General features: G+C 38.7%; 1 protein-coding gene across 4 annotated transcripts in view; it reads left to right on the top strand.

Annotated features, from left to right (window-relative positions):
• The window catches only part of Scaf11 (SR-related CTD associated factor 11), a 51,452-nt gene that overhangs the window by 21,277 nt on the left and 4,751 nt on the right, over window positions 1-25,424 (top strand). For all 4 annotated transcript variants that reach the window (XM_021183328.2, XM_029469602.1, XM_021183329.2 and 1 more), the window contains 9 exons: window positions 6,500-6,577; window positions 9,103-9,203; window positions 9,684-9,748; window positions 16,640-16,695; window positions 16,839-16,945; window positions 17,910-18,011; window positions 19,519-19,625; window positions 20,730-23,654; window positions 24,541-24,881. In XM_021183328.2, the coding sequence (XP_021038987.1) occupies window positions 6,500-6,577; window positions 9,103-9,203; window positions 9,684-9,748; window positions 16,640-16,695; window positions 16,839-16,945; window positions 17,910-18,011; window positions 19,519-19,625; window positions 20,730-23,654; window positions 24,541-24,881 (3,882 nt within the window). The remainder of the gene's footprint in view (window positions 1-6,499; window positions 6,578-9,102; window positions 9,204-9,683; window positions 9,749-16,639; window positions 16,696-16,838; window positions 16,946-17,909; window positions 18,012-19,518; window positions 19,626-20,729; window positions 23,655-24,540; window positions 24,882-25,424) is intronic.

Raw genomic sequence — 25,424 nt, 5'->3', positions numbered from 1 at the left:
CACTCAAATTGTTCATTATAAATCATGAATAAATGCATGCTTGCAGAGTTACTTAGGTCTCTCAATTTCCATCCAGTCTTGTTGTGATAACAGTTTGATGGTTTTAAAGTATACACATTCTTTTGAAAATATAATCAGATTTCAATATCTGGGTTTTTTTTTTTTTTTTTTTTTTTCCATTGTCATCATTAAAGGATTTTGCTCTCATTCTTTCCAACCTCCTGTTTAAAGATGTATGCAGTTTGTTTCAGATTCAGTACTAGAAATAAATGTGTATGTGTAAAGACTCTTCGCAGGTTATAGTCAACATTCTTTCATTTAGGCCACTATTTTAATGTTTATTTCATGCAAAAAGTAAAGGCTCTGGACTCAAGTTGTAATTTGTTTCCAGATATCTCAAGAGTAGCCTAAAGTTAAAATAAAATTTAAGACTCTATAGTTTAAAACCTTACTAATATCCATTTGTAGAAGTGTAGGGATCCACGTGAGCTTGTACTTGGAAACCTATATGATAAGAAGAAGCGTGGACCACATTCTGGATCATTTCTCTGGATTAGCTCTGCTGCGTTTGTAGTTGAAGTTCACTGAGCAGGACTAAAGACAGAGGTCAAGCACACCCTTCCCTTCCACTTTACTTTAGTCACTGAAGATATTTTATCACAAGAAACTGGTATTTCGAAGGTTTGAATGTATTTTAGTCTTTAGTGATTTTATATTATACACACTCCTGAAAATTTTCATGTCCCTAAAGTACCATTTCTCAAATAAAAATTAGTTTGAATTTCTCCATGTTCTAAGGTCTTGTTTCTGTGGTTATTTAAACAAATAAGCAAAATTAAAGTGTTAAAGTAAATGACCATCTATAGATATGTCGTAAAATCTACTTTACTTAGGCAAAAGATTTCAGCTTGATATTCCCTCTACCAATGTTGATGGCTCCAGAACCTAATGGCCCACCATAGGTACACTAGAACACATTGAGTCTCTTGTAATGGTGGCCAGTTACAAGAATTGGTGGTAAGCCTCTTAGCTTAAAGTATAACCAGAGTATATAGAGTTCTGAAAAACCAGTGTGGTGGTGTACACCTGCAATTTCAGTACTTGTGAAGCTGAGACAGGAGGATTTTAGAGGGTAGGCAGGTTGGGCTACATAGCAAGTACCAAGCTAGCTAGGTCTATATACCAAGATTCTGTCTGAAATAAGAGAAATGGGGACTAGAAGAAAGAGAAATAGGATATTTAATAATTGGCAGAAATGACCTGTTGACATAATAAAAATTAAACCATTACTATTAGAGCTAAGAGTCTTGAAATTGAGGGAAGGCCTTTGTACTGCTAAGTATACTAGAGGCAGTGTGCTAACGTTTACTACCCTACCTAAGGTATTTCCTTATCTCACATACTGCATTTCTGAGCTGGAAGTACGGCACAGCAATTATGAGCATTGACCATTGTTGCAGAGGACCTGGTTCAGTTCCCAGCATCTACATGGTGGCACACAATAGTCTATAATTACAGTTCCATGGGATCTGACATCATTTTCTGACTTCTGGGGGCTCCTGCACTGACATGGTGCACAGACATATTCTCATGTCCATGTGCATGAAGACTAGAAAAGTCTGATGCATCAATAGAAATAGTGGCAACTGACCATATTTATGATCCTTCACAGACAAAGTATCCCACCTATATGCATTAATATGAGAATAGGTTTTTTTTTTTTGGTTTGTTTTCTTGTTTGCCTTTTACCTTGGCACAGTCACCAGAAGATAGTTAAAATAAAAGTTTGGTGTTTAGAAAGTTATGGTTTGAGAACTTAGAAACACTCTATGTTTAAAGGGCTTAGTGTAGTTCTCACTATTTTTGGTGCTGAGGATTAAACTAAGACCTCAAGTGTTGAATATGCAAAGTCCATGCTCTGAGATGCGCTGCACTGCAAGGACATGCAGTGTTGACGGTACATAGAGCTAGTATATAGAGCTAGCCTAGTCTTGATAGCGTCTGAGGTGTTTCCCTGTATTTATTATGTACAGTGTTCTGCCTGCATGTATACCTGTGTGCCAGAGGAGGCTCCAGATCCCATTACAGATGGTTATGAGCCACTATGTGGTGCTGGGAGTTGAACTCGGGACCTCTGGAAGAGCAGTCAGTGTGCTCAACCTCTGAGCTGTCTCATCAGCCCCAGTTCTTCTTACATATTTCTTTTAAGTATTTTAAGCATTTTAAAAATGTAATTAGTTTCCCTACATAAAGAGTTGATTGAACTTCCTCTATACCTGTGGAATGCTGACAGCTCAGTCTGAGAATAAAAGGTTAGTGAAGTCAGACTGGACAGTTAGCTGAAGATGTTCATTCACCAGGCGACCCGGAGCTCCTGAAGGGCAGGGCTGGTACAGGCAGGTGCAAGTGTGGTTTCAGATTAAACAGCAAAGGCAAACATCTCAGAGCAGTTGACGTTGTTATCTAAAGAATATAAGAATACTGTGAGATTCTTTAATATTCTTTTCACCCATCAGGTAAAATACACACATGCCACACACCAGTTGCAAATGTCAGAATATTTAAAATGATTTATACAGTCAATTTCCTGAATTTTCTGTTTTTATACTAGGAAAAAAACCTTAATCATCATTAGATGTCAGATGACATTAAGAGAAAGTGTAAGTCTACCCTAGAGTTAGAGTGTATCTTGGGAAGTGTGAAAACATTCCTTTTGAGTAGATATGCTGAATATATTCCTAGTGTTAATATTACCACTGACAGCTGTTAATTTTATGCATATGCTTTTGAAAGCTGCTGTCAAGAACTAAATGTGCCTTGACAGAGGGTTTTGGGATGAATGTTTAGGTGTGATAGGGAACATGTAGCTTGGCTCCAGGTGAGCCTTTTGGAGGTCCATGGCTAGCTGTGTTGGAACTATCACTGAGGAAGTAAGCACCGACCATCTAACGGTTTGCAATCCTAGGCCCTCTTTGATTTTGAACTGTAATTTTGTAGATAATGTGCTTTATTTCTTAGTGGCAGAGAAGGTGGTGTAGGTCCCTGTGAACAGGGAGACTTCGCTGTAAGCATAGGTGTTGAGACTCAGTGTTTAACACTTGCTTCTCTCTCTCTAGGAGGGGCTATCTATAGGCAGCCTTTGTGATTGAGGATAGAGCAGCATCAGGAAGCTGAATTCTCAAATAAGGAAGGTTTCCTGTTCTTACATTTAAATATGAGTTTGTCTGAACTGGGAATTTACAACGCTTCAGAATACTAGGGTATGTTTTACTGAAATCATCAGGAAAGTTTTTTTCTATCAAATTTTCCCTCTTATATAACAGTAGTACAGAGCATTTGCTATAAGATATGTGCTCTGCTTTTAATATACATTGTACGTAAAACAGTGAGCAAGTTCTATTAACTTTGTAGTTGTATCATAAAGTTGAATTGTGTTTTTAGATACTTTGATTATGGAACTAATTCGATATTTTTAAAATTACTTAAAGTCACATTAAATAGTTGAATAATGATATTTTTGTTATATAAGTAATCAAAATAATGAATATTAAAGTTTTTACATATAAAACAGTTTGATAGTCTTTAAAGTTAAACTCATTTAAAATATTAAATTTTCTCTACATTAGCTTTAAATAGGAGCTCTTAAAACTTTGCAGCTTAAAAATTCAATCAGTCGGTTAGTGGCCTTTAGTCCCAGCACTCGGGAGGCAGAGGCAGGCGGATCTCTGAGTTCCAGGCCAGCCTGGGCTACAGGACAGCCATGGCTACACAGAGAAACCCTGTCTTGAAAAACCAAAAAAATCAGTCAGTATTTCTAGTCAAACTTTACTTTGAAAATGCTATTTTAAAGACCAAACTATCTTGGGATTGTCTCACTATCTGCTAAATGTAGGGATGGGAATCCCCTATAAATGCCTTAAAATAGACAATCTAAGCCATTTTGAAACAAAACAAAGCAAAAAAAAAAAATCCCATTTGTAAAACTTTTCTGTTAATGCCATTATTACATGATGTGTGGATGGATACTTGTATATATTAATGAACTCTCATACCTAAAGGGGACATTAAGGAAAATTATGTTTCTTAATTTTTAAAACATGTTTTGATTTTCCATTGATTTTTTTAATTTGTGTGTACTATGAAAATGGAGAATAAATAATAGATTTCTGTTTCGTCTCTGAAATACTCTTCTACAGTAGTTAGATGTGTTTAAGATTACATATGGGCATTGTTTCTTAGTCCCAGAGAAAGCATCTTATCTATTTTTCTGGGTTTATTTATTTAAACTTTTCATACCTGGAGAAGATAATGTAATTTTAGGGTATTAATATTTCCTCTTTGGTAAGATTGGGTCAAAGTGAGTTATTTTCTGATGTTAATTAAGTCATCATTATGAGGATTGTTAAATGTGTCTAGACTATAACTTAGTAGAGTTTCTCATTCCTGCCAGGTTTTCCCTGATTTCCTTTGTATGTATGTTTTTGTTATAGCAGTGGAGATCCTTATTCAATGAGTCTAGTCAGATACAAACTGGTCGTCATAGTGGGAAAAAAGATGGAGATCCTGCCTAGAACCCACATGTTTGGAACATGTCAAAGCAGGAATGGATCAGGTTAACATCTTGGTACTTTAAAAATTAAAAAGAAAGAATGATGGCTAGTTGATGTCAAGAGGAAATTTAATAAGAAACACAGTGAGACTGTATAATTTCAGGTACCAGCTGATTTGATAAATCTTATTTCTTTGGGTCATAAATTTATTATAGGTTGGCCAACAAAATAAATTATTTGAGGACTCATGTTTCCTATATCACATTGTAGATTGTCCTTTTGTTGACGTAGGTGTTTCTCAGTGTAGTTAGACTGGATCTTATGTAGGAGCTAGTATATACCACAAACATTCTTAGAGGAACATCTCTAAGAATTGCTAACAGTCAGTTAACATAAATTAACCTTAAAGTTCTTATCCCTGTTTTCACAAATTAAGTACATGAAGCACAAAGAGTTTATGTAATAGGGCCAGAGTTTGGACAAAGAGGAAATGTGAAAGACAGTAAATACAGAGCCGCTGTGCATTTTAATTTTCATTTATTAACTGTTTAATCTTTTAAAATTACCTTTAAAATAAAATTAATATATTCAAAAACTTTGGGAAAATGAAGAGTACTTTAGATATTTTCAATATAAGTCTAAGAATGTAACCTCTAAGAAACGTTATAGCTTTTACTAATCTCTAAGAAATGTTATAGCTTTTACTAATCTCTAAGAAATGTTATAGCTTTTGCTGACAAGCAGCTTTATTGTTAGGACATCCAGTTCCTTAAATTAAAATTGCTAATTGAAACGCATTATGACTAAGACGTAAAATACTTTGTTTTGCTCTTTTAAAACACATTTTTTTGGTAGCAAATTTATAGCATCCTAAGTCCTGAGAACTTGGAAGTACATTAAGTTATTATCTTGTCAGTATTGATTTATTGTAGTAAGTCCTCATCTTCTCTTTCCGATGGTGAAACATTTTCATGTCAGAGCCTACTTACTAACAATAAAAAATATATACATTTTAGTAAATTAGTAGAAAGTAACTCGGTTTATATTTTAGCTGGTTTTAAAGAATTCCATGAGTTTTGTAGAAATGTGTTTTATGATTGGGGCCACACATACTCTGTTCTATAAGCTTATTTAAATATGGGCAAAAATTACAACATTTTCCATAAGGAATAGTATAAAGTGAATTACCTGAATTCCAAAATTATCTAATAATAGAATTATAGTTGATACATATAAAGTTTTGAAAGCACAGGGACATATATCTAAATTAGGTTGATTTAGAATTATAAAATAATTGAAAGACAATTTTCCCTACAAAATAGAGAACACATAATTCAATTTGAAAAAAAATAGAAACGGAAGAAAAATTAGGTAAAGAGTATGGATGGATAGAAAGAAGCTTTGAATATGTCCTTAAATAAAATATGCTCAACCTTATGTGTCTGTTAAAGAAAATGAAAACTAACGCTGTTGTGACATGCCCTCCTGTTAAGAAAAGTTACTGTGAACCAATGTATGGTCATTAATTTATGAGAAAAAATAAAATGGAACTCAGCATATGAATTGTAATTTTAAAGAGATAAGTGTATATTAGGAAGCTACAAAAGAATCTAAGTACTTAGCTCTAGGGTTGTTCTTTAGGTCCAAGGCTGAGCCTTGGTTTTAGCAGGAGTTCTCACTGGGCAGCCCGTCCTTACGGGCTCTTAGGAATGGGTTCTTTACTCTGGTCCCTGACTCCAGTCAGTGTGTTATCTCTCAGTCAGGAAACATTGGAAAGAATGAAGCAGGCTGAAGGTGTCTTTTGCTGTGTGGTATAGTACAGTCTGGGAATATTTCCTTTCCTTCATTTTGAAATTAGAAAAATATATTTCTATGATAGTGGGGAATTATGATTGTATTTAGTGTAGTTTGTGATCTCTTCTAAAGACACATTTGTAATCATTTCTCAGATATTGGCTTCTTGTCCAATCGATCGGAAACCTTTTCAGGCCGTGTTTGAACTCAGTGCTTTTGAAGGTTGTGCTAAGGTAAGCCTTTGATTTCATTTGAGTTTCACTCATGGTGTTAGCTGCAGCTGCTTTGCTGTGATAGATTTCCAGCTAAAATTGGCTCACCTTTAGGTTTAATGTGTGTCATCCTTTCTCTTAAACACGGCAAGTTCGCAGCGTTTAGTGCCAGTAACTAATACTGGACTGCTTTTCCTTTGGCTTCTAAAGCAGGCACCCCACAGTGGCCACCTAATGCTGTAATAGATTAATGGCTTCAGAAGAAGTCACATGCATATGGAAGTGCTTCATCAGCAGCATGATTGTATTTAAAACACCTTAGTTGCCCAACACAGTGAATACATTTTTTCATCAAAAATGTTTTAATTGTATTGAATTCAAAGATAAACTTTTATAATACTTAAGCTCCAAATATCTAAAAATAGTTTTTATGGGTGCTAGAGCGATGACTGAGGTTAAGAGCACTGGCTGCTCTTCCAGAGGTTCTGTGTTCAATTCCCAGCAACCACATGGTGACTCACAACCATCTGTAATGGGATCTGATGCCCTCTTCTGGCCTGCAGGTGTACATGCAGGCAGGATTATAAATACATAATAAGTAAATCTTAAAAAAAAACTGTTGTTATGAAAAGCATAATTTGGAGATTGGATAAATAAAACTAATATAAATTGACATTTGTGTTCTTACATGGCCTTGATATTCCTTAGTATGAATCATGATTATAATTAAGAAACATTTTTAGCTTTTCAGATTAAAATTAGATCATTTTACCCTTTGCTCCTTCAACTCCTCAGGTTTCTCCTGCTTTCCTAGCTCTCAAATTGATGGCCTCTGGCCTCTTTTTCTTTCGTTGTTGTTATATAGGTGTGTCTGTGTGTGTGTTCCTAAATGTCTAGGGGCTATACAATGTTCCTTGTATGTGTGATTTCAGGACTGACCCCTTGGTATTGGATAACCAACTGGGGACTGTTTCTTAGGGAACACCATCTCTTTACATGGCTGTAGTTCTTCATCCAGGGCTGAAGGCCCTTGAGATTACCCATTTCCATGTTAGAGTATTTGATGGTGCCAGGGTTGCTCAGGTTTAAGCAGCCGTGCTGACGGGTGAGCTTCTGACATTTCTAGGAGATTTGGTTTCATAGCACACATCCTGTTCTCTGGCCCTTACAAATGATTAATATTTTATTGTTGATTTTTTTTGCTTGTTTAAAAAGAAGAAAATAAATAGAACCATTACTGAGTTCATGAGGAAAAGAGGAAGATAGAACAGTGGTGAGTAAGATATATGAGAAACAACAAATGTATGAAAATAAATGATAAATAACTTTAAAAAATGACAAACCACACTTGTGCATGCATGTGTGTGATAGCTCTAAGGGAGGAACTGATTGCAATCTATGACAGCGTGCTGTATCCTCCTACAGTAGCCAGGGCTCCTTCCCCCTCTCCTAGCCTTAGATGGGCAGTGGCACTCACCACTCCTGCTGATGAGCAGCAGGACTCCGGGCACCTGTCCTTGAGACCTTAGAGAAATGACAAGCTCAAGGGAGACCATGGGAAAAAGGTAAACAGAGGTCAGGTCACAGACAGTTATGACAGCCATAAAATTAGTCCTTGAACAGACACCTGTTAACCCCCCTCCCGCTTCAGTACTGTTCCACCCTCTGTTCTCCTTTTCTCTAAATATTCACACTATCCCTATACTGTATATAAACCCAATGTTTCTGGACTCAGGGTCGCTTGCCAGCATTCACCTGGTGAGTGCGAGGTGGTTGAACCGAGTTTGAACTTGAAAATAAAAGACTCTTTTGCGAGTTGCGGACTTTGCAATTCTTGGGCTCGCCTGGGTTTCCCGTGAACTCGGCACAACAATATAATGTACAAACAGTATGGCAATGCACTAAAAGTTGTTAGAGAAGGGCTAGGGGCACAGCTCAGTGAAGCGTTTGCTGCAGAAGCACGAGTCCTTGAGTTCCATCCCTGTATTTAAAGAATAGCTGGAATAGAAGGTCGCACTGGCCAGCAGCATAACTTACTTAGTTACTACTTCCAAACAGAAATGTGGATGGTGCTTGAGCAAAAGCACCGGGAATCTTCCTCTGGCCTAAACAAGCATGCTCATACTTGAACATGAACATGTATACACAAAACAAAAGGATCTGCCTGTTGTGAAAGTCAGTAAGATTATTGTTTAAATACTAATAGAGTTCATTGTTTATGTCTTCTTCACTTATGCAAATTATCATTTATTGGACAAAACATACGTAGGTGTTAATAAACGTCAAAGTAGATTCTCTGGAAGACAAACTATTTTCCAATCATCTTTATAAAGTTATATAGTTCTGCCTAGGCTGGTCTTGAAGTCTTCTTTTTTTTTTTTTTTTGTCTTTCCTGAGTTTAAAGGTGTAACCATAGTGTCAGGCTGTGATTGCGCTTTTCAGTGTGGCGGCTTTGTTTGTTTAATTTTGTAATTACAAGGGAGAATGGCAAAGCTGCTTGCAATGCTGGTGTACTTATTTAATAGGTAGTTTTGCTTTACTTACAGATTCAAGTGAAAAGATGGTTGAGAGAAACGGAGGAAAAGGAAAATCAAAGGTCTTTTAAGAATCAACTCTTTTATCATGAGAGCTCCAAAGGCAACAAGAGGTTAGTAATTAAGTCTACAGTGGGACTCAGTGTGACCATACATAAGTGTGAGAAGTAGTGTGGGGGCTTCCTTTGCAGTGGGTGGGATATTGGGATGAGATTATCCATCTCCATGCCTCTAAGGAAAGGATTGCAGCTATGTTTTTGCCTCTATAAAGCGCCCGTTGAAGTCATTAGAGGGAGAAGGTTAAATGGATGGCAAGTGGCACTCATGCATACCTTATTTTGCTAGACATTTCCAACCGCTCCTTTAAATAAGTAATGACCTCTATTCTGCGTGTCTCAGTAGCCAGTTGTGAAAGTCAGTAAGATTATTGTTTAAATACTAATAGAGTTCATTGTATCTTAAAACCTAGTTTAGCCTATTATTATTTGATCTGAGTATATAAGAATATTTCATTGTGATGGGCAGTGGATTTAAAAAACTGAACAAAATTTTAGTTTTTAAAAATCTTTTTAAACTCTTATTCATATCTACAGAAAAAGAAACACCATAAGAGAAGATGTATTATGTGAAAGATCTGATGGCTTGAAGGTGTTGTATAGTAAGTAACTCCGCTTGTGTGTCCTTTGTGTTGTAACTCAGTGTTAATGCCATATTTCTTAGTACTATTTTGATTTTGAAAATAGTTGGTAATGGCACTTCTTAGATCTCTCCACAATATATATCATATGTGCTACATTGTTTTGCTTTCATGGAGGTCATTTCTACTGTTCCTTGTTCTTTTTTTTTGACTTGAAGGGAGAAGGAAGGAAAGGAAGTATGTGTTGAAAGACCATCTCCTGAATACTTGGTGTTGAGTAGCCTGCCTTGTAGCCTTACTGCACATAGCTTGGGGAGGTGGTAAATGCCTGTGGGTCTCAGACATTGGGGTCTGGGATATTGGCATGGACTGGCTGAGCATCATCTCAGGGCACTCTCTGGATTTTGCTTTTAAAGATGAACTTTGATTTGTGTTTGTTTATAGTAAATCTATGACAAAAGTCTCTCAGGCATTTCCCTTTTCCTTTGGTGGGGATGGGGGTGTATGTGTATGGCCATGCATGAGGGGAGAGGAAAGGGTAGAGAGAGCGTGTGTGTCAGAGTACCTTTAAAATAAAAGAATATGTCAAACAAACAAATGAAAACTTCCCAACCTGTTGATTTAATAATAGAATGAGAAATAAAAATTTACTACCAGGAGCGATAGACACTTGATGATTTCTGTTTCTGATACTGAGAGGATTGTGCTAATACACATTAGGGTTTTGTCCTGATTGGTTCAAATGCTCCTGTGGGTGTGTGTGTCCTGGCATTTGGAGGCTAGAGGTTGATGTTGGGTGTCTTTAATCACTCTCAACCTTCGTTTTGAGACAGGGATTCTCAGCAAACCTGCAGCTTGGTTGTCAGTTCAGTTCCACTGGCCAGCTGCTAATCCCTTGGGCGCCTCCTGTCTGTACCTCCTCAGCTCTGGAACTACAGTCATCCACTTCCATTCTCACTTTTTATGGGGCTTCTAGGGATCCGAATGCAAGTTTCTATGCTTGCCCAGCAGACACTTTACTCCCTGGGCCCTCTGTCCAACTCCTTTCAGGCCTTTCTTAAGGACATGCTATCTGTATTTAATTACACATTTGTTGTTGGTATTAGTCAGACTTTGAACGCCTGCTTAACATGAAGCTCAGAGTGTTTATTAATTTATGTTGTATACAAGAGTTTTCCCACACTTGCCCAGAAGTGCTTGGGATTGAACCCCAGGAACTCTTACAGTCTGGACGAGAGAGTGCTTTACCACTGAACTGTACCCTAGTCCATGGAAAGATGTTTTCATCAAATGTCTTTGGGATTAGTGTTTACTGAAATGTGTTTGGGAGATATAATGGGACTATCTCAGACCTGCCAACGATATAAATAATGACCCTGAGACTTATTAATATTGTAAAGCTTAGGCCTTTCATTGGGTGGTCTACTCTAACCTGACTAGTTCTGCACTATATCCTGCCATGTGGCCAGGCCTACCTCTCTACTGTGCTCTTGCCTGTATGTTAACGGGCTCCCTAGCCTCTTTCTGTACAAGTTGGGTTTGGTTCGTCCTCCCAGTTGCATGCTCTCAAAATACTCAAGACTCAACATACAGTTATAAATACCTTGACCATGTAGCTAGGCTCTTCTCTGACTAGATCATAGCTTAGATAACCCAAGTATTTTAATCTACATTCTGCCATGTGGCTGGCTGCTTGTGTTCAGGTACCATGCATCCATCTCCTCACATCTCCCGGGCTGATCTTCCCATGCCTAGCTCTATCTCAGAACTTTCTCCTCCCGGATGTCCCATCTTCTATTTCCTGCCTTAGCCGGAATTATTATTGGCAGATGCATCTATACAGACATTCTCTGGACATTTCTTCTCCCATAGTCCCTCTCTCTACCCTGAAGATCTGCTTTTCACTTCCTGCCCAGTTATTGGCCATCAGCTCTTTATTAAAGCCAATTAGATACACTTCTAGATTGCTTTAGGTAGAGAAGAGAGAATGAATATTTACAAACTATGAGACCAGGGATGGGCCGTTAGCTCTCTGAGGTACAGAATTAATAGTTGAGTATGCAGAGACACACATTCACACTATGTACCCTAAAAGGGTAACATTGAATTAAAGACAAGCCATGCTTCCAGTTTAGCATAGCAGATTGAACACCTGTTTAAGCAACACAGAGAACTAGGAAAGGAAGAACACAGAAGAGATGACCTTAGAATAGAAGCTTGAATGTGATTCTCTAAGTGGGATGGAAAAAAATCGCCTTAGCAGAAACTTGAAGCTTTCATAGGGGGAGTGGAGTTAACAATTGAGAGTCAGTTCACAGATTTAGAGGCTTCTGTTATCTGAAGACCGATAAGAGGTGTAGTGACAAACAGCTCTGTTTTGCTTTGTTTGTTTGTTTGTTTGTTTGTTTGAGATTAGGCTTCTCTTGTAGTTATGGCTGTCTTGGAACTCATTCTGTAGACCAGGCTAGCCTCAAATTCAGAGATGCACCTGTTTCTGCCTCCTGAGGGCTGTGAGTAAAGGCCTGTGCTACCACTGCCTGGCTCAAGAAACAGTTTTTTACATTACATTTTTTTTTTTTAATAAAAAACAATATCACTAGGTAGTCGTAGCTGTCCTGAGCTCACTTAGAACTGTCTGGTCTGGAACTCAGAGAGACCAAGTTGCCACTGCTCCCCAAGTGTTGCTCTCAGGTGAGTGCCATTATGCCTTGCTTAACAGGGTTGTTTGTTTTTTTTCCGAGACAGGGTTTCTCTGTGTAGCCCTGGCCTCGAACTCAGAAATCCTCCTGCCTCTGCCTCCTGAGTGCTGGGATTAAAGGTGTGCACCACCACCCTGGCTGCTTAACAGTTTTTAAAGGTACAGTTCCTCCAGTCGATTCTTCCCTCAACAGATAAGAGGAAAGGGAGTATTTGTTCAGACTGCAACATTTTTCTGGAGTGGAGAATAAATTAGGTGAAATTCTAGACAAATGGAGACAGAGGAACCAGTGATAAAGAGGGAAATTAAATCCAATGTTGAAGTCACTGGCCTTCCACTGATGATCATTTTTAAAGTGTTGATATCTTCTTAAATATTTTACTCAAAATAGGAAGCTAGGAAGCATCCACGGATACGTGCTCAGAGTTGATGGCTTCTAGGAGTCTCCCAGTGAACACACTTAGCCTAGTCCCCTGGGCCTTATTTTCTATCCATATTTTAGTGTCCCAGAAACAGTTGAGGATTTCCACATTTTTGAGGAAAATGACAGTATACAAATCAGAATAGACATGGTCAGAGACTCAATGTTGGGAGTTGAACAACTTTAGAAATTAATATTCTGAGAGATGAAGCCACCAATCTCATAAGAAGGAACAAGGTAGAGACCTAAGTTAGGCTCCTGTACCTGCTAGGTACATAAACTACCACTGACTTCAATTCCAACCCTAAGAAAAAAGTTCTTTAAAGATCTTTTGTATTTTAGAAATTAAAAAAGTTTAGAGATTTAAATTTTCAATAGGAGATTTATTAAGTATCTCAGAAAGTAGAATCAACAAAGATGGTATTTATATAGAAGATTAAATACTAGATAATAAAGCTCTAAAGTTATTCAAAAGGAAATTTCCTACACACATGGACACACACGTATACATATAAACACATACACAAACAATATACACACATACATATACAAAAATGCACCCTAGAATAAGGAAAGAACTGTGTACACCAAGTGTTTTAAAAATATTGCTTGTCTTAAGTGAGGAGAGAAAGACAGCAGATCACGCATAACAGGCTAGTTGTAGGAGTATCAACAATGATTATCCTGATGGAGTTATACCTGGAAACACTGAGGACAACAGTGCATCATCTAGGAAGTTTTGTAATGCTCTGCCAAGGGCGGGAATAAAAGCAAAGACATAGTAAATATGTTAGGGCTTAGACAGTCATTTCCACAGACACTTTCTCAGTGTCTTATCAGGGGAAAGCAAAGGATTGTTCTTAACAAGAGCAAAGAACTTGTGAAATGAATCCTAAGTTAGCTCCTGCTGTGGCTGTAAGTTTTACATTTGTCCTGCAGTGCCAGATGTTACTATATAAAGTAGAATAAAGTGAAGGTAGCAAAGGAGATGGGTGGCCAGGGGCATGAGGAGCAAACATAGGTGTCTTACGTGATTAAAAAAGACAAAAGAAACCAAGATAGAGATGTTGTTTAGAAAGAGAAAGGTAGCGTGAGGTCATTCATCTTTATAACACTGGGCCTGGGAGGCCACAGCAGGAGCATGGCTCTATCTCATGTCAGGGTCAGCCTGAGATAGACTGAGAGCTTTTCTCAAAAACAATAAAATCAACACTGCAGGAAACAGGATTTGATGAGTGCTTGATTTGATGAGAAGCAGAAATTGAATGATTTGCTTGATGGCTTTCTCAAAATACGTTCAGTATTTTAGAAGGATAGTGGGCATGTGAAATTATTTCTAGATAATCACAATATAGAGGTGTTTTTTTAAATTAATTTTAATTTTATGTGTATTCATGTTTTGTGCGGTGCCCTTGAAGTTTAGTCAGGCTTTGGTTACCTCGGATGGATGATTGTGAGCTGCCACGTGAGTGGTGAGAACCCGACCTTGGCCCTTTGCAAACTAGTTCTTTATACAAACAACTAGTGCCCTTAAGCACTGAGCCATTTCTCCAGCTCCAATTTAGAGACATTAACCAGCGTTGAATCCTTTAATGAGAGTGCCAGTGGAACTCTCAGTATTTAACATTGGTAGAAAATGAACAGTTCTTTCCACAAGCTGTTTGTCTGATGATGGGTTCTCAAAGGTCGTTTCCCAAACAACAAACAGCATTATGTAAACGCTACATATTAATTAGGTAGTGGATGAATCCAAACAGTTCAATGCCTTTGGGACATAGAAGATACGGTGTAACTACAGTACAGCAACTCTGTATGCGGCTGAACAGAAAGTGCTTATTTGTAAGCTGCAGCTGGATACTCAGGTTTTACGATGGCCTTTTAAGAAACTTAAAAATCACTGTTTCAGCTGGACAATGGTGGCATATTCCTTTAATCCTAGCACTCTGAAGAAAGAGGCAGGTGGATCTCTTGAGTTGGAGGCTAGCCTGTTCTACAGAGCGAGTTCTAAGAAAGGGCAGACACAGCTACACAGCAAAACCATGACTTGAAAAAAAAATAACTTTCATCTTTTAGTTATGCTTGCTTCATAATGCATAACAGTAAGTTGCCAAATCTCAGTCAGCTCCCTTGACCTCTATATTCACATTATATTTGTTATATCATCAGTATTAAGGCATGTTGCTGGCAATCAAAAAGGAAATTATTGTGCTATTAAATAGAAAATATGTTTAACCAATAGTATTAACATAAGAAAACTGAGGACGGGGACATATGGCCTTGAGCAGCAGGAAAGAGGTCTGCAACTTTGTGTGCTTTTGTTTCTTTGTTTGTTTGTTTTGTTTTTTAGTGATGGGATGATCAATATTCCTTTTGTGAAGCAAGCAAACCTGGCTATTTGTAATGTAGATGTTTCCTAGAACTCTTAGGAAATACCTCTGATTGTATCAGCAACAGTCTATGATAAACCATAAATACGTTGACGGACCTCATGGGCTGAGAACATAGCTCAGTGGGTCAGACACTTGCTGTGCAAATGTGGAGGCGTTTGAGTGTCCAGGACCCATGTAAGTTCCTAGCAGTGAAAGTGTATTCCTGGCTGTGTGGGGTGGAGGTAGGTAAGTCCTGGAAGATCTTCACGGTCAGAGAACAATCCTAATCCAACGGAGTAAGTGGTAGAGGAGGACGCCTGACCTGTTTCTCTCGTCTCTGCATGCATGATGCACGAATATGTGCACGCACACATGAGGCTTAGCAGTAAACAAAAACTTAGTAAGCTCTAAAGATGTTAATAGAATTTATCTTTTCTAAAGGGCTGAAGAGTTGGTCAGCAGTTCAGATCATGCACTGTTCTTGCCGAGGACTCAGGTGTATTTCCCTGCATTCAGCTCAATGCCTGCGCAGTTCCAGCTATGGAGAGTCTGATGCCTCTGGACTTTGGGCACAGTACTCACATACATACACAGACACCCCACCCATATGCATTTAAAAAATGATAAAACAATCTTTAAACAAAAGGAAGATATGCTTTACATTACCAAATTTGAAATTACACAGAAATATTTCCTGATGAAACTAACGAAAAAGAAAAAGAAGGCCATGCAGTGGTAGCAGACGCCTTTAATCCCAGCACTCGGGAGGCAGAGGCAGGCGGATTTCTGAGTTCNTGAGTTCCAGGACAGCCAGGGCTACACAGAGAAACCCTGTCTCGAAAAACCAAGAAAGAAAACAAGAGAAAGAAGGGAAAGAGAAGGCAGTGAGCAATGGCCAGCAGCAACGCTGTGGCAGAAGCAGTGCCATGCAGCACCTCGTGTTCATTAAGGTTTGAGGAACGAGGTGCTTGCTCTGAAGGCTGAGTGACTGAAGGTCACCTGACTAACCTGGCCCCAAACCTCCCTTTCCCTTAAGAAGCTCCCATTTGACATGAGTTTGTGACTATGTTAAGTATTAGGTAGATGAGAATCCCTATATGTAACTAATTGCTCTTAAAGCTTAAAGACTTCTATGTCACATTTTTTGCTTAAGGTGATAAAAGCCTTGCTTAGAGTCATACCCATAATGCTGTGAGTGTACGGGTTCTGTTCACTGTGACTGTATGCATTTCCCTTTGTCTGTGGTCGAATAAGATGCAGTGAACAATTGCAAAGTTTTTAATGCAAATGTTATTAGAGATGCAGCACTTCTAGACACTTTGACATTTTGACATTCTTTATCAATGTCAAAGGTGTATAGGCTTCTGAAATAAAATTTGAAACAAATAACCAGGTTCTGTTTTCTTTGTTTGCTTGTTTTATAGGAAACATTTCAAACAAAATGGGTGGAAAGAAAAATGCTACAGTAAAGACAAATAAGGTTTGTTGAAATAAAGGAAAACTTCTTTTTTCTTCATAGTTATTCAGTGATTTATTATTTAGTGATTTACTGCTTAAGGTGCATATAATTCCTTTTAAATATTTTTGTGTTCTGGTTTCATTAACAACTTTTTATATTTTTAGGTTCAAAGATCAAATCAGTGTACAGATTCTTGTATTAGAAATGACATGTCCAGTGTGTTTTTATGTGGCAGCCACAGCTGGGGACCTCGCACCTATAGAGCTTCCTGGTTAGTGCTTACTGTCCTTGCTTTGTAGTTGTTACACATTGTGTTGTAGTCATAATTGACTTTTGGTAGAGATTTAAACTGGGCTCAATAAAAGTGATAGAACTCATTTTACTTTTGTTCCTTAGAAAACAAACTAGTACTAGCAAAGAGGGAACTTTTGTGATAGATAGTTATTCGGTGTTCTACAATGTTTGCTTAAATAGGTTGTTGAGCATAATTTCGATATATGCTGGGGAAACATAAGTGTGAAATCATAAGTGTGGCACCTATGAAATCAACTGTGTCAGAGCTGATCCTGTACTCTGGATACATAGTGATCAACAGGTAGATATTGGGTATATAGTTGTGTGATTTAAATACTGATGTTTTAAAATCACACAGACTTATTGAGTCAACAAAGTAGAATTGTGATATTTTTAGAGCTTGTCTGAGTACTCAAGAAACAATTACATCTGATTCCCTTCATGAAAAGCTGAGGTAAATCTATTTTGGGTCAAGATAATGACACCCATTTTTATTTTCTTCTTTTGGATTAAAGTAGAACATGATTGTCCTGAGTAAGAATTTCTCACACCAGTTGGAGTTAATGTCCGAATTGAAGGTGATCTTAATAACTCTGTGTTAATAACTCAAGTGCCCACTCAGCCCAGCGTTCATGGCTTTCTGTCAGTCCTCATCAGAACTAGTACATGATGGACTTTTGAGACCAACCTAGCCTCTGTATCTAGGACTCTCAAAGGCGCACAACATCCTGCAGATGTTAATTCAGAATTCTAAGCAATTCTTTGTAGTATGCATTTAAATACAGTTTTGTTTTATAAAAGTTCTTGTGGCAGGGATGTGCTTATTTTGAAGGTGTTTATCTATGATGCTTGTGGAAACGTGTACTATTCACCTTATAACTCAGGCTTTTCTTAAACTTTCTGGGAATTCTAATGAAACTTTACTTTTTTTTTCCTTTTAGTACAGAATCTATAGAAATGAATGAAATCAGTGCATTGATTAGACAAAAACGACAGGAACTGGAGTTGTCATGGTTTCCTAATACATTACCTGGAAATGGAAGGTAAAAATTGTTCACTAAAACTTATATCTAATAAACCCCAAAATATCGCAAAATTCTTAACTATAGGCTCCATCTGTACTTCTAAAGGAGATTCTGTATAAATTAAACTTGGTGTTATAAATGCCTAATAAAGGTTACCTTCGTGCTATCTGCTGAAGCGTTGTTTCTGCATTTCTGTTTTCAGACATACACATTCTAATAGTGATTTGGTCATCTGCTTACTCTGCCCCTGCCTTAGGACTTTCTGTAGTCCAGTCTTTCCTTTCTGTAGTCCCAAGGCTGGTGCAGGGCAGATAGGTTCTACTGAGTTAGGCTTCTGCCAGCACTCATGGCAGTTCCTGAGCTTTCTGTTCTTCCTCATAACAGACTTTATCTGTCACTGGGATGGATGCTGTGTGTCCTGCTCTCATGCTTTAGAGATGGTGGAACATAAATACAAAGGAATTCTAATTCACACATACTTATACTTCCAACCATTTTTTGCAGTTCCTGTTTTTGTTTTTGTACTTACACAAGTTAAATATTCTTTTTTAAGTCTTATTTCTTGTAGAATCTCATCTGATCCTGACTGAAGTGGTCTTCCGTTAGGAGACTTAACTAAATCTCTAAATTTATTTAGAAAATGCTTGGGAAGTCGGTTGGACTTGAATGCAGACAACCTGGGGACCTTCCCTGCTGCACATCATTCCTCAGAACTGAGTTTAAGGACCTGTAAAGTGTAGCGTAGTATGAAGATTCCTTTAGGTGTTGGCCTGATAGAGGGAGGCAGGTTCAGAAGAGTGAGTGAGGATGCTTATTGAGAAATGAAAATGTTCTCTGTGTGTGTATTGTTTAAACATCATCAAATTGTATACTGAAATGAACTTATATTTTACATCAGCTGTACCTGAAAGTTGGTGTTTTTTATAGTAGCAAAAAAGAATAAAAGTTAAGATCTTTTTTTAAAGACTGAATTATTTTGTTTTTTTTTTTTCGAAGCTATATAACTATGTCTAAGTGTGTGTGTGTGTGTGTGTGTCCGTCCAAGTGTGAGTGCATGCACATTTGTGTGACTGCATTTGGAGGCCTGGGGAGGGCATCAGCCCCCTGGATCTGGAGTTAGCGTCAGTGCGTGAGCCATACAGCTCATTGGGACTGAACGAGTCCGAACCATTAAGCCACCATTCCTCACCCCGCACCCCCTGCTATAACTCCTCCCGCCCGGGTGGGGGTGGGGGTGGGGATCTGTGTAAAATATTCCATTATTTAAAAGAGAAACGTTTGCTTTCATTTTAATACAAAGATATGCCTTTAAAGTTTGTTTTTGTTTTGTTTTCTTTGCAAATATTTTGTGGCCATGTTTGGGTAATGAATAACCTTGGTTTTGCATGTTTAGTTAATGGACCAAAAAGTATAATTATTTTAATGTTATTTAAATGTATTTTAATGTTACTAATCTAATTTGTAGACTGTAGTAGCTCAAGTTTCTAGAGCACATAACTAAAGAAATCTTTGCTTAACTTTTCAGGGTTGGCTCCGTACCCTGGAGTGTAGAGACAGGCCTCCTCTCTCTGGCTTCCACAGACTTGCCAAGGACGGTTTTCCCAGCAAGTACCACGTCACTAGAGCATTTTGGTAAAAGTTTGTGAATTTACTTTTTGTTACAAAAATAATTATTACCTCCATTTGCCTTCACACACATGTGAGTGTTGATGATTTAGAATAAATGACAGTGATTTTTGGATATTTATGTACTATTTGGGCAGTGTGCAACTTTAAAATCATGACAACTAGAGTACATGTGCACAGTGGCTTATTATATAGCCATTTAAAAGGAAGGAATCCCATCTGTTGAAATGGATGAACCTGGATGGTGTTATGCTGAGTGATAGAGTCATGGCATGAAATGACGATAAACCTAATTACACTCAGGTGGAATTGAGATTACCATGGTAGTTACCATAAAGTGCAGTGGGCTGTGGTTGAGTATGGATTAGGGTAAGGGATAGTTATCATCTTGGAAAATGCTGAGTGAGTGTGAAATGTCCACATTATACATACACAGATAACTGTGGGATGGTGTGTATGTTAACTAGATTTTATCATTTCACAATATGTTCTTTAAAACATCATGTACATGGCAAATATATATAGCTTCATGGACTACTTTAATTTTCTAACTAGAAAATCTGTTTTAAACATTTTTAAAACTTAGAGAAACTGACTAGATGTCTTTTTTGTTTAGAGTTCGAATGTCTAAATCGTAGCTCTTTAAAAATAACATCTGTTAGTTCAGTATAGACAAGTAGTCTTTATACTCACACATGGGTAGCATTTCCTGTTTCCTTTGCCTAGAAAATGAGAGTTCATAAACAGTTTGTACCTAAGGAAATCCCTCTGTCTGTGCCCTCTGTCAGTACCATTAGAGAGATACTGATGGCCAGCTGGATGTGATGTGGCTCATGCCCATGGTCCCATGCTTGGGAGGTTGCAGGTAAGAGGGTCCAGGAGCTCAAGAGTATCCTTGACTACATAATGATATAGGGCTAACCTGGGCTACAAGAGAGAGTCGCAATTTCTTTCCCCCTAGATATTGATGAAAGCTATTACTCATTTGTTAGAGATGCACTTAACAGTTTGAGTCACAAGTATACTGTTTTACTGTATTTTAGTTACTTATTCTGAAACTAACTATAGTCAAATTCTATGTTAACACCTTTTATTTGTCTTCATTGTCAGGTACTTCTCATAAGGGATATGCATTAGCACATACCCAAGGAGGAGGAGAAAAAAAGCAAACTTCAGGCACATCAAACACCAGAGGATCAAGACGAAAACCTGCAGCAACTGCTCCTACAAGGAGGTCCACACGAAACACACGAGCCGAGACAGTCAGTCAGTCCCAGAAGTCCCCAGTGTCAAACTATTCTGAGTGTGATGCCCCAGGGAATAGTAATTCCTCTGTAAGTATTTCCCCTCCAGCTGAACCAGAAAAGCAAACAAGACAGGCTCCAAAACGGAAGTCTGTAAGGAGAGGAAGAAAACCGCCTTTATTGAAAAAGAAACTTAGGAGATCTGTACCTCCCGCTGAAAAATCATCCAGCGATTCAGTAGAGGAAGAAACTGTGGACTCTGACACTCCACCCGTGCTGGAGAAGGAGCAACAATCATGTGTAGAAAGCAGCAGCATTTGCTCGGTTCAGACAGATGAAGAGAATCATCTGCATCTGGAAAGTTGCAGTGAACAAACAGAAGAAAATGAACAAGCCAACAATCATGAGATGGAGGAGCAAACAGAAAGTTTAAATTCTGAATCTTGCACTCAGTATCCTCCTGTGCTTGTTGGAGAAGATACAGAGATAGAGGCCAAGGAGTTCTGTGCAGACCATGATATTTCACAAGACACTTCTCTAAGAGGAGGTGATTCCGCAGAAAACCAAGAGCAGGTGTCTGGGAGCTCAGAGCCAGAGGTACAGGCACTTGTGTGTACGCAGAGTCCTCCTGAAGGGTCTCTTACTTGTCCACCTTCTGACATTGAACAACAACCCATGTCCAGTCCCGTGGGTGAAGTATCTGATAACACCACACCAGTGGTTAGTGATGAAAGAAGAGAGGAGAGTCCCACTGTAGAAAGTGCTGATTTGAACGATGAAAGAAGAGAGGACAGTCTCACTGTAGAAAGTGCTGATTTGAACAATGAAAGAAGAGAGGAGAGTCTCACTGTAGAAAGTGCTGATTTGAACAATGAAAGAAGAGAGGACAGTCCCACTGTGGAAAGTACTGATTTGAACGATGAAAGAAGAGAGGACAGTCCCACTGTGGAAAGTACTGATTTGAACGATGAAAGAAGAGAGGACAGTCCCACTGTGGAAAGTACTGATTTGAAAGATTCTGCAGTAAACACAGAAGCATCTGTAGAGAGCCCCAAAATGGAATCTTCTGAGGGTGAAACTGTACATGACCTGAACAGACACTGTGCTCCCAGCTCAGACACTGAGCTGCCTGAGCAGATTCAAACAGAAAATACAGAAATAATTCCAGCATGTGAGCATATTCAAACAGAAAATACAAAAATAATCCCAGTGTGTGGCACTTCAGAAAATGAAAATTCTGATGCTGTTCAAGATTGTGAAGATAACTTATTAAAACATGATCTTGACAACCCCCAGTCAGATGCATTCTTAGAAGAAAGGACAGAATCTCTGGTTGAACATCCCATCCATGCAGAGTTACCTCACAGAGAGGTTGAACAGAGTGAGAAACATTTCAGTGAAGATAATAATGAAACAGTCCCTATGGAGTGTGATTCCTTCTGTAGTGACCAGAATGAGTCTGAAGTAGAGTCCTCGGCAAATCCTGACTCTAAACAATTGAGTGAAAATTCTGTGCCACACGGTTCTGACGACAAGCTGTCTTCTGATCCTGCAGTTGAGAAGGTTGAAACTGTAGCACAACCAGCTGAAAGCTTAGTGGATAAAGCCCCAAAGCCTCGTACTCGAAGATCTAGGTTCCATTCTCCATCTACAACTTGGTCTCCTAATAAAGATGCTGTACAAGAAAAGAGGCGTGCTCAGTCTCCGTCTCCAAAAAGAGAGACTGCAGTAGAAAGTCAGAGTACTCAGTCACCATCACCCAAAAGAGAGTCTGCCAGAGGACGGAGAAAATCTCGTTCTCTCTCACCGAAAAAAGATGTAGCAAGAGAAAGGAGGCAGTCTCGCTCTCCAAAGAGAGAGAATGCTAGGGAAGCTAAAAGATCTGAGTCAGGGTCCCCAAGAAGAGATACTTCTAGAGAGAACCAGAGGTCTCAGTCCCGAGTGAAAGATTCTTCCTCAAGAGAAAAGTCGAGGTCCCGGAGCAGAGAAAGAGAAAGTGATAGAGAAGCTCAGAGGAGAGAGCGAGACAGAGAGAGGAGAGCTAGAAGATGGTCCCGGTCCAGATCCCGCTCTCGATCGCCATCAAGATTAAGAACAAAAAGTAAGAGTTCATCGTTTGGTAGAAATGAGAGAGATAATTACTCTCCTCGGTGGAAGGAAAGATGGACAAATGATGGCTGGAGGTGTCCTAGAGGAAGTGACCGGTACCGGAGGAATGATTCAGAGAAACAAAATGAAAATACAAGAAATGAAAAAAATGACATGACTGCAGATACTAATGATCCAGGTTCCACAGATAAGCATAGAAATGACTGTCCCAGTTGGGTAACAGAAAAAATAAACTCTGGGCCAGATCCAAGGACCAGAAATCCAGAAAAGTTAAAAGATTCCCACTGGGAAGAAAACAGAAATGAAAATTCAGGGAATTCTTGGACTAAAAACTTTGGCCCCGGCTGGATGTCCAGCCGTGGTCGAGGCGGCCGTGGGAAAGGTGCTTACAGAGGTAATTTTACCTGTAGTGACCAGAGCGAGAACAGGTGGCAAAGCCGCACACCCCTCTCAGGGAGCGACTCTTTCAAGTCTGCGGAGCAGCAGCCCTCTAAGCGGAAAAATGAGCAGGAGCTGTCCTTTGGCACAGCAGCAGACAGGTCAGGGTGGACGTCTGCATCTAGCTGGGCAGTAAGAAAGACCCTGCCCGCAGACGTGCAGAGCTATTACTCCCGGCGCGGCAGGAACTCTTCAGGCCCACAGTCGGGGTGGATGAGACAGGAGGAGGAGACACCTGAGCAGGGTAACAGTTTTGGCTTGTTCTGAAAGTTTAACTTGAGAAAAAAAGATGCTATGATTATAACAGCTTGCATTGAAGTGATCTTTAACTCAATAGGTACTAAAATTATAACACTAAACCAAATTCCAGTGTTCGTAACTCACTTTTAATTATATAACTACGTAATAAATCAACATTTATTTTACTTAAATATATGTGTATATACACACGGGAGCTGGGGGCACGTTTCATGGTGTAGCCTTGGCTAGCCTGGAACTGGCTGTAAGAGACCAGGCGGTCTTAAATTCACAGATTCACGTACCTCTGCTTCCTGAGTACACCACCGTACCTGGCTAAATGAATATTTTTTTTTTTAGCACCAGATTTCACCAAAGGCTTAAATATTTTATGTGCTGTTTTGTACATTAGAGGAATTTGGGATGTTATTATACATAATTTAACTAGTATTTCATTTGTTTCTAAAACAAAAGAAAAAGCTGTTAAATATTTGGTATAACTTTTGTAATTTATGTGATTTTTTTTGAAACTAGTCTTTTGAATTAGTAATTTTTAATTTTTTCTTTTCTTCTGTTTTTGAAGACAGCTATGTAGCCCTTGCAATAATTTCCTAAGCAGAACAGGGTGGCCTCAAAGAGGTCCACCTGAGTGCTGGGGTTAAGAAGTGTGAGCCACCTCTTAGCTCTCTTTACTAATTTTGATGTATGCTATGTAACCTGGCATTAGAAACTTAGAGAATTTTTGTGTTGTTAAAATTGATTGCATATTTAAAACGACAAGATTAAATAAGTAGCTTTTGGTATTGTTGTCCTAAGCCTATTGCTATTTGATTCTGTGTTTATGATAAGTATGACATGTTTTTGTTGTTACAAAGCCTTTTTTCTTTTGACAGATTCTAACTTAAAAGACCAAACAAACCAAGTTGACGGTTCTCAGTTGCCTGTGAATATGATGCAGCCACACATGAGTGTGATGCAGCCTCCAGTGAATGCCCAGCACCCGCCTATGGGGATCTTCCCATACCCAGTGGGTGTTCCCGCCCCGATGATGAATATGCAGCGGAACCCATTCACCATGCACCCTCCGATGCCCCTGCATCTCCACACAGGAGTACCTCTCATGCAGGTAGCTGCCCCTGCAAGTATACCTCAGGGACTGCCACCACCACCCCCTCCACCACCATCCCAGCAGGTCAGCTACATCGCCTCACAACCAGATGGGAAACAAGTGCAGGTATGTTTTTAGCTTGAGTTAAATCAACAGTCCTTATAAACAGAGTAACTAGGGACAGACATTTTAAGAAAGGGTTTCCTTGCATGTAGAAATGGTGGTATATTTGGTTAGAAATTACTCATTATCCTCTGCTAATTCCTATTTCCAGCCCCAGGAAATTGGCCAGGACCATACATGCTGTGTGCTTGCCATTATTTATAGCCAAATACATCTCTGTTGTTTGGCTGGATCAAATTAGTGAATTAGTTATCAAGTTTGAGTTCACTTTAAAATTTTCTTACAATCTTAAAGGCTTTTGGGAGCAAGGTGATTGGAAATTAGTGAATACTTGTGGGAGTCTTGCTTGGGTAAACTTTGGATAAAGATTTTATCCATTACCGTCTGCTGTATTTCCATTTTAAATTTACTGCACTAAGAGACGAATCGCTATGGGCAACAGAAATGCAGATACTTGGCAAACATTTTTGGTGCTTGTAATTTATTGATACTGATCATGTTTTTCTATTGATTGTATTTTCATTGCTCTGTGTGTGTGTGTGTGTG

This window comes from Mus caroli, chromosome 15 (assembly GCF_900094665.2).
Source record: "Mus caroli chromosome 15, CAROLI_EIJ_v1.1, whole genome shotgun sequence".
NCBI lineage: Eukaryota > Metazoa > Chordata > Mammalia > Rodentia > Muridae > Mus > Mus caroli.
Note: the sequence above shows the minus strand (reverse complement) of the source record. Positions and strands in the feature narration are given on the sequence as shown.